Source organism: Micropterus dolomieu, linkage group LG08, assembly GCF_021292245.1.
Source record: "Micropterus dolomieu isolate WLL.071019.BEF.003 ecotype Adirondacks linkage group LG08, ASM2129224v1, whole genome shotgun sequence".
Lineage (NCBI taxonomy): Eukaryota > Metazoa > Chordata > Actinopteri > Centrarchiformes > Centrarchidae > Micropterus > Micropterus dolomieu.
In genome coordinates this window covers 13,114,472-13,122,672 of record NC_060157.1, presented here as the reverse complement: position 1 = coordinate 13,122,672, position 8,201 = coordinate 13,114,472, and the positions used below count along the sequence as shown (strand labels likewise).

At 41.2% G+C, this 8,201-nt stretch overlaps 2 protein-coding genes across 5 annotated transcripts in view; one reads left to right on the top strand and one right to left on the bottom strand.

Moving 5' to 3' along the window:
• qars1 (glutaminyl-tRNA synthetase 1) overlaps positions 1-8,201 on the bottom strand; it is an 18,597-nt gene that overhangs the window by 8,678 nt on the left and 1,718 nt on the right. Inside the window, exon 1 of one of the 3 annotated variants that reach the window (XM_046055542.1) lies at positions 749-963. The exons of the other annotated variants lie outside the window; for them this stretch is intronic. Within the exon in view, the coding sequence (XP_045911498.1) occupies positions 749-859 (111 nt within the window). The 5' untranslated portion in view covers positions 860-963. Of the gene's footprint in view, positions 1-748; positions 964-8,201 lie in introns of those variants that run through there. 3 annotated transcript variants of the gene reach the window in all.
• Positions 1,013-4,580, top strand: ogg1 (8-oxoguanine DNA glycosylase). 2 transcript variants are annotated; one of them, XM_046055549.1, is made up of 8 exons: positions 1,013-1,129; positions 1,501-1,642; positions 1,782-2,146; positions 2,237-2,416; positions 2,964-3,142; positions 3,235-3,382; positions 3,499-3,548; positions 3,641-4,580. In XM_046055549.1, the coding sequence occupies exons 2-8, from the start codon at positions 1,533-1,535 to the stop codon at positions 3,839-3,841; spliced, it is 1,233 nt and encodes a 410-aa protein (XP_045911505.1). In that variant the 5' UTR covers positions 1,013-1,129; positions 1,501-1,532; the 3' UTR covers positions 3,842-4,580. The 2 variants fall into 2 exon arrangements, 1 of the variants encoding a protein (XP_045911505.1); XR_006825911.1 differs by lacking the exons at positions 1,013-1,129; positions 3,641-4,580 and having other exon boundaries at positions 1,181-1,642; positions 3,222-3,382.

The following is an 8,201-nucleotide window of genomic DNA, read 5'->3' as shown; positions in this document are numbered from 1 at the left end:
GTGTGTTTCCAAAACGTCTCTGGTGAATCTCGTGGACTCGACTCGCAAGCATCGGTATGCACAGATTTGATTGGCTGAGCAGCGTCACATGAGACGATTGGAGCACATGCGATTGGTCTGTGAGTTTCCTGGTCCTCTAAACCAGTACAGTAAATGCTAGAAAAGCTGCGCGGGTTAAAATAGAAACGCTCCGTCACGAGGTAGTAAGTCTCAATAATAAATGTGCTGTAGGTCGGCGGTCCGGAGAGGACGGCGGCTGGGTCCAGATCCAGAGGCCTATTAGTGACCTCTGAAATAAAGCATTATGACAACTAAGTGCCCTTTTTTCACTTGAGCCCCTGCCCCCCAAAATGTCTGTGCACGTCCCTGCATCAAAATATGTGTATGTAAAGAGTTTATGAATTCTGTTAAAGCAAAGACATACAAGGAGCTATTTTGTTTCTTCATTTTGAATCTGTCAGGCATGTCTGCAAACAACCTGAATGTAAAAATGAAAGTATAGTGACCCCACCACAAGAATTTTTATTTTAAAAAATTTATGAAAAATTATGATGAACGCATCCAAAAGTAACGTTAGGCTAATCTAATCTTAACCCTATGATCTAACCCCATTATTGGGGAACCATTAAAAAGTTAGAATAATTTTTTTTTTAAAGGATACAACGAGTGAGCTAAATAAGTGAATGTCAGTCACAACACAGAGCTGAACCCCAGGAAGTTGAGTTTCCCCATACACATTGTGTTGTACCTGAATAACTGCGTCTTTCAGGGCAGAACTAAGCGCTTCATTTTTCAGGGTTTCTTTCGCCTTCTGCTCACTGAGCCCAATGGAAGTGAAAAGTGCAGAAGTATCCGCCATTTTTCGACCGTATTCACCGGCAAAATCGAAGCCTCGCACACACGCAACCACCACACAAGGCTTCACTCCTCGGAGAGAGAGCGAGGAGCGACTTCCTGTACACCTCAAAGAAAAAAATGACTTACAAAATAATATGCCAATAGGACACTGCAGGCACAGATGGTATTGACCAATCATGAATGAGCTTGATTTAAGTGCCGCCTACTATGACGAAGAGAGCCAATCATCAGTCATGTTGACATCGCTAAGGGAGGGGTTACCGGAATATAGGTAATGTTGCATCAGATTGACATTTCAGTAGTTTATATTAATTCTTACTATGAAGTTAGGAACATTATCAGTTCTTATTTATTTTAGATAGCAATTTAAATTGCAAATACTCAAACGTTCCACTTTTCGGGAATTTTTCTTCTCAAATATGCGCAGCTTTTCAACGCTGTGGAAGGTCTTTGTTGTCCATCAATATCGACGCTAGCTACAACAAGTCCATAGAAGTCATTTACTTTGGCTGAAGTTGTAGCTCCCCGTAAAATCAGTTTGCATTAATGTGCATGAGGCTTGTTGCGCTGTCATATACACTAGCTCATGCCACGATGAGTTTATAATACTGTAGTGAAACGCTTGTTTTAACCTCTAAACAGTCTGCAGGGTAACTGTTAGCACCAAAACAGTTATGGCCAAACATGCGGTGTTGTTATCGGGGGCAAAAATGTGGAGATCTATGGCCTGTGCAAAGTCAGAACTGCGCCTGGATCTCACTCTTGCTTGTGGACAATCTTTCCGGTAGGTGGACCAGACTCAGATCTAGCGTTAGGCTGTTAGCCTCCTGATCAACAGGAGAGTTACAGCACGGACCAACATCAGGTTGGGTCCTCTTACTGTATGTAACGTTAACTTTGTATTAACGCATCTCAACCCACAGCTGGAGAGAAACTGCAGACGGCCACTGGACCGGAGTGATGGGAGGACGAGTTTGGACTCTGACTCAGACAGATGACACTCTTTGGTACCGAGTTTACAAAAAACAAGACATTGGGGTGGAGGGAAGTGACAGGAAGAGGAAAGCTTATGTTTCTCTCCAGACAGAGAACGAGTCAGAGAAGAGATTCCAAGGAGCTTTGAAGAAGGAAGAAGAGGAGCCGGTGGCTGTGACTTTAGTGCAGGACACTCATGAGGAAGAAGAGATGCTGAGAGATTACTTCCAGCTAAATGTGAAACTGGGGGATCTCTATAAGGAATGGGGAGCAGCAGACCCCCACTTCAAGCACATTGCAGACATCTTTACAGGTTAGTGTGTGCGTGTGTCTGCACCTATCATACAAAAAGTAATGACTGAGCCGATATTTGTCTTAAATATATTGTTTGGTCTCCCCATAGGTGTTCGTATGCTGCGACAGGATCCCACTGAATGCCTGTTTTCTTTCATTTGTACCTCCAACAACCACATCTCTCGTATTCAGGGCATGGTGGAGAGGCTGTGTCAGGCTCTGGGCGCCCCACTGTGCCAACTGGATCAAACCTCTTACTACAACTTTCCCTCCCTGTCTGCGCTTGCAGGTGCCCTATTTTTAATCTTTCAAGAACATTAGTATCAGTGGGTTTAAAGCTGCGACAGGGCCCCCGGGTCTCTAGGGTCCCAAATTATATTATTCGTCCCTTCACTTTAACACTGCTAGTGTTAGTGGTTCAGTCGGAGGAAATCCAAACAGGATGCCTTGATTTGTATCCTGGCCAATGCAACAATATTTTCACCTCAAGTCATGTTGCAAAATAGAGATAAATGTCCTCACAAACATTGCCTATCATTGATGGTTCAGCGGTGCAAATTCATTGCTTTGGTCCAGGTTCTACGACAAATATGTTACAACCCTGTCAATCATATGTATTTATTTCTTCATGTGGCTGTATACCTGCTTCAATGAGAGTAATTGTGACATTGTGACAATTTATCAATGTAGACAAAAAAAATACTTTAACCATAGAGTGAAGTAGCCAAATTGTGAGTCATGTTCGCGAGCCGTTTCAGGGGTCAGTGAATGTGAATTTACTGCATTCTGAAGCCTTCATATTGTCATCATAATTGTGTTGTTTTCTACATTTTTAGACAGCAGCGTAGAGGCGTGTCTCAGGGATCTAGGTTTTGGATACAGGGCTCGGTTCCTTCAGCAGAGCGCAAAGCAGATTTTGGACACCCATGGGCTCGAGTGGCTTGAAGGTCTACGTCGTGTCCCATATCTGCAGGCCTGTGATGCTCTGCGCACTCTCCCCGGCGTGGGAACCAAGGTAGGGTAGGAAAAATAAATTTTAGCCTCTTATATTTTTTTTAAATGAAGTGAACTTGTAACAGTAACATGTAATTAAGGGTCTCCCTGTAGGTGGCAGACTGTGTATGTCTGATGTCCCTGGATAAGGCAGAGGCCGTGCCCATAGACACACACGTGTGGCAGATTGCTAAACGGGACTACAACTATGCTTCTGGCAACAGACAAAAGAGCATCACGGATAAACTTCACAGAGATATTGGTTAGTATTCAAGCACCTCATCAGTAGTATGTTTGCAGTGTTACAATGATTGTAAACACAGAAAATTGGTTCTCTTTATTTGTTAACACAATGTCCAATGTAATATTTCTACACAGGGGATTTTTTCCGAAAACTGTGGGGTCCTTATGCTGGTTGGGCGCAGTCGGTGAGTTTTCATTCAGTATCTGCCCACGAGCTTCTGTCACGTCTTTGACAGTCTATCTGTCTTTAACCACAGAGTGTGTCTATCTGTTTTAGGTGTTGTTCTGTGCTGACCTCAAGAAGTTCCAAAAGCTGAAAGAAGTGCCACATCTGAAACAGCCGCAGGAAGAGGAACATGGTGAAGGAGAAACAAGCGTAGTGTGCAAGAAAACAAAAATGCAGAGAGAAAAAGATGCCACTGTGAAGAACATGAAAACCAAGCCAGCGTCTCACAAGAAAGCAAAGCTCTCTGCCTAGAATGAGAGAATGGTATGAGGAAAACACACTTCTTACATCAGGAATGAAATATATAAAATATGTATTTGTCAAGAACTTGGTATAAAACAAATTACTGTAAAAACATTCTCAGGGGTTTTTGTTTACACGTGTGGTTTACTGGGACCTCACCCATCTCTACTCTAGTTCACTACTACAGTACAAATACAGCACACTGGTTGTGAGGGAATTAAGGGGTACTTTGACTTAGGTTTCCCCAGGTTATGATTGGGTCAATTTTTGAGCTAAAGTAAGCCAAAGGTGAAAGCCAAGGACTCTCTAAAACAGTCGCTCAGACTCTGCCTCACCTCTCTGTCTGCTTGGTCGATTGACTGACGCAGCTGCCTTGATAATGATGAACTCTTATCCATTTGTTAGGTGACCCAAGGTGAAGATTATCTTATTATTCTTCATTACAGACAGCCAGACTGACTGGTTCTATGTAGAAAGTGTTGTATGTGGCTTCAATGACACACAACGTGTCTTGATTTGAACCAATATCCAATAGAGTCTTCACACATACATAGAGGGGTGAATAATTACCTTAGTTGGGCACTTTCTGAATCTCTGTAGGTCTTGGAAGGATAAATATCCCTATCCATTAAACCATGCAGTGTAAGTCTTCAGCCTCTGAAACTTCATCACACCTAAACCTGGCTCCCTTTATTTCCATAACACTGTTGTTGTTGTATTGTTTTTACAATAAAGACAAAATAACTTATGTGCCTTTTTGTATGTCTTTGAGAGAAAATATCCACATCAAGCCCACCAAAACCATTACTGCCGTATTGGCTATCACTTCTGCAAAATGTTGCCAGAAGAGGCCCCTAGGTGGCAGTATGCATTGAAAGATACCAATCTGTAAGTTCATATCTAATATTGGGCAATTTTGCTTTAGCCAGCCTTGTTTTCCTTTTATTTAAGGACAATTTCCACTGTTTCCCTCAGTGAATACTTTTCTGTCAACCCCCCTGGTTACTGTTACACCATGCACCATCACGTCATGACATATGCATGCATGTCTGGAAAGGTCATTGGACGGCAAAATTGTGTGTTGTGTTTCTTCAGTGCGTTCACTGCATCAAAATAGTATGCCTGTCTGTTGGATCATAAAAGGCCGCTTGGCTGGGTGGCTGTGAAGTGGTATGGTGTCTATATGTTTATCTATAGGCATTAGTTCACTGTGCCAGCTGATCTTTTTATAGCAAGGATTGCAGTTATCTGCTCGGGGCTAGTGTGACTTTCTCTTGTGACAACATGGAAATGTCTCCTGGGGTACCTATTACTGTCCCTTTACAGCAATGACCAAGCAATATTTTAGTTTGTTGTAAATATACAAAGAGAGAATTCATGGTTATCAAACCTCTTTCTTGCCCTAATTTGAAAGACATATTTTCTGAGGGCTTAAGTAAGCAGGTGCACCGTGCGTGCAGTTGTTGCATCTGTGTGTGTCTGTATGTTACTTGTGTCCACAGAAGTTGTTTATTTGTGGAAGTGTGTGCAGCCATGTGTGTTAATGACTATGTGAGTCAGCTTTCATCCTCACTCCAGTTGAGCTGGACAGAAGCTGGGGCCCAGCTTTAGGGCAGAGCCACGGTGAAGAAGAAAAGCATGGTAAAAATAGAGCATATATATATTGTTTGTTTGTTTGTTTAAGAAAGGGAAAGGTGAAAGTGTGCTAGAGGTGGGGGCATGATTTTGAAAGAAAGCGATGTGCGCATGCATGTTGACACACAAAGACTAAAACAAAACAACAGTGGCCTTTGTGTTATGTAAGAGATGGGTCTCAGCTTGTGTTATGTCCTAGGGAACTGTTCATTTGAAAGGACATCTCACAACGTGCCTACTTTCTTTAATAGGACTTCATTACTTCCTGCATGCACCGGGGGGCGCCACGTTTGGAGCTCCAGCAAAAAGCAAAGGCCTCGGTCTATTTCCAGATGTGCAGCAGCAAGATTGAATATGATATACATAAACTACTCTATCACTGTTTGTGGAATTTCATATAAAATTATCGATAAATATCGTCATAATGTACATTTTCTCTAAAATCATTAAAAAAAACTGTTTATGGATAAAATGTCCAGATGTTTTTTCTTCTTCTGGTTTTGGCTAATCTGATGAATTGCATGCCTGACAAATCATGGTAGTTCATCACACACAGGCAGAACTTTTGTAAGAATCCTGTATTGACATGAAGCAGTCCTGCTCATCCATCCATCCGTTATCTTTTACCGCTTATCCTTTGCAGGGTGGTGGGGGGCTGGAGCTAATCCCAACAAGAGATCATTTAATTGGTGAGCTAAAGACATACAATCTTTGACCATACTCTAAATATATACAACGAGAGTGTCTGGTCTTGTATAGATGTAAGGCGCTTCATTGGAATTGCACAGATGAGTATTGAATACCTATAGTGAATTTACACTCAGTGACCCCATTATTAGGTACACGTGTACAATCAAATGCAATTCTATACCACAGCAATAAATAGTTTTTTGTTGACGTGTATATACACATGTTTTTTATTGAAGTCATAGTTAAATGTGGCCTTGTACATGTACAACAGTACATTTTTCACAATATCGCCTAATCATGGTGCCATTTAAAGCTAACCATATTTGTGAAAGGAGTCAATTTTTGAAAAATATTATTACTACATAATCATTATGATCCATTTATTTATTTTTTAAATGTGATCCTGTTTTTCAAATCCAGACTCTGTGTAAGTTTTTCTCCCCCGTGAGCCCAAAAATGATCTCTATGCACATCCACATTCTGTCCACCACAAATGATGTATATTATTATTTCTGAATAGTAACAGATGTATTATATAACAGTATCTGATACAGTACCTAAGATGGATAAAATTTAAAGTGAGTCGTGTTGATTCACCTTAGATGTGGTAAAACCCAATGCTGCTGGAGGCAGCCGTAGGGGAGCCTCAGTTACGGGGAAGGCAGTCCCAACTTGGAAAGTCTGTCTTTGGGGCCCGAAATTGGGAAGATTATTCTCTGGTGTCTAGACAACCATAGGGTGAGGGGGAGGGAGGGGGGAGCCACAGAGAGAAAGACTGAAAGCACAGAGCTGGCAGAGGTATTTTAAATCTTAAGCTTTTCTGAGTCATATGAGTGTGGATGGACGTTAGCATATGAAGGTCTGGCTGTTCTTAATGAAAGAGGCTTATTTTGCGGAGAAAATTAATACTTTCTACCATCTGATAGGATCCCCTGTTGGCTGGCTGTGATTAACGTTCAGTGCCTTATAGATCAGGAGGAGGAAACAGTTCAGACTATACCAGAGTTGAATTTCAGAGCCCCTACAAGGATCAATTCAAATGACTAAGAGGAATGTATTCACAACATTCCTTAACAAAGATGGTATAGAAACACTATCCATATATATATATATTATGGTTGTGGGGTTGGCAAGAGTTCTATGTGTGCTTCTGGTGTATGCCAGCATCCGTGCAGCTAACTCCCTCCTTTTTAAGAATTAGTTCATTTAGCAGTCTTTAAATACTGCTCCCCTCTCACTTTATTTAAAGCCCGCTACAAATTCCCCGTATGACTCAAGAGCTGTCAGTCAAAGGCAATATACATGTAAGTTGACCTGGTTTAATTTAAGCTCAGTGGGATGTGTAAACATACATTAATTTGGGTTATGTTATTCTCTGTTATGAGATAATTGAAAATGATTTAATTCAAAAAGACATGTTTTTCAGTGTAGCACAAAGGACAGAGATGACCAATGGGATAATTATAGTTATATTATGAAAATGATATGCTTACACTCAAACAGGACCACACCTGGGGAGGTTTCTCTGTGTCATAATAATGCACAGTCACCTATCAAACTGCTTGACACAAATGGGGGTGTGAGCACTTGTTTTAAGACTAATTTGAAACACGGTTGAAGACAGGGACAGGAGGACAAAGTCGCTTCATGTCAGGGCATTCATTTTGAAAGAAAGGTCTAATTTTATTCAGAGAAGCAACATGGCACAACCAAAGCTCAAATATCTCACTTATGTCTTATTCGGGGTTGAGCTTTCTTTTATTTTAAACCAGTGGTTCTCAAACTTTTTCACATCAAGGACCCCTAAACTGACACAAATTAGACAGACCCCCATTTGATAAGATTTTGTCCCAATCTGAGTCCCCATTCTGATAGAATTTTTGCTTTTAGATATTGTATTACAGAAAGTGTATGAAACCTGTGACCCAAGTAGTCATACATTCTGTCATTGTGTTACTTATGGATGGAATCAAACTAAATGAAAATAAACTATTCCACTTTTTGCTGGGGACCCCCTGGAACACCCTCAAGGGGCCCACTTTGA

Excerpts from the sequence above, each read along its gene's own strand:
- ogg1 (XM_046055549.1), top strand. The coding sequence starts at position 1,533 with ATGGCCAAACATGCGGTGTTGTTATCGGGGGCAAAAATGTGGAGATCT. Across the intron at positions 1,643-1,781 it reads GCTTGTGGACAATCTTTCCG|CTGGAGAGAAACTGCAGACG; the intron begins GTAGGTGGACCA and ends CTCAACCCACAG. Across the intron at positions 3,383-3,498 it reads TAAACTTCACAGAGATATTG|GGGATTTTTTCCGAAAACTG; the intron begins GTTAGTATTCAA and ends ATTTCTACACAG.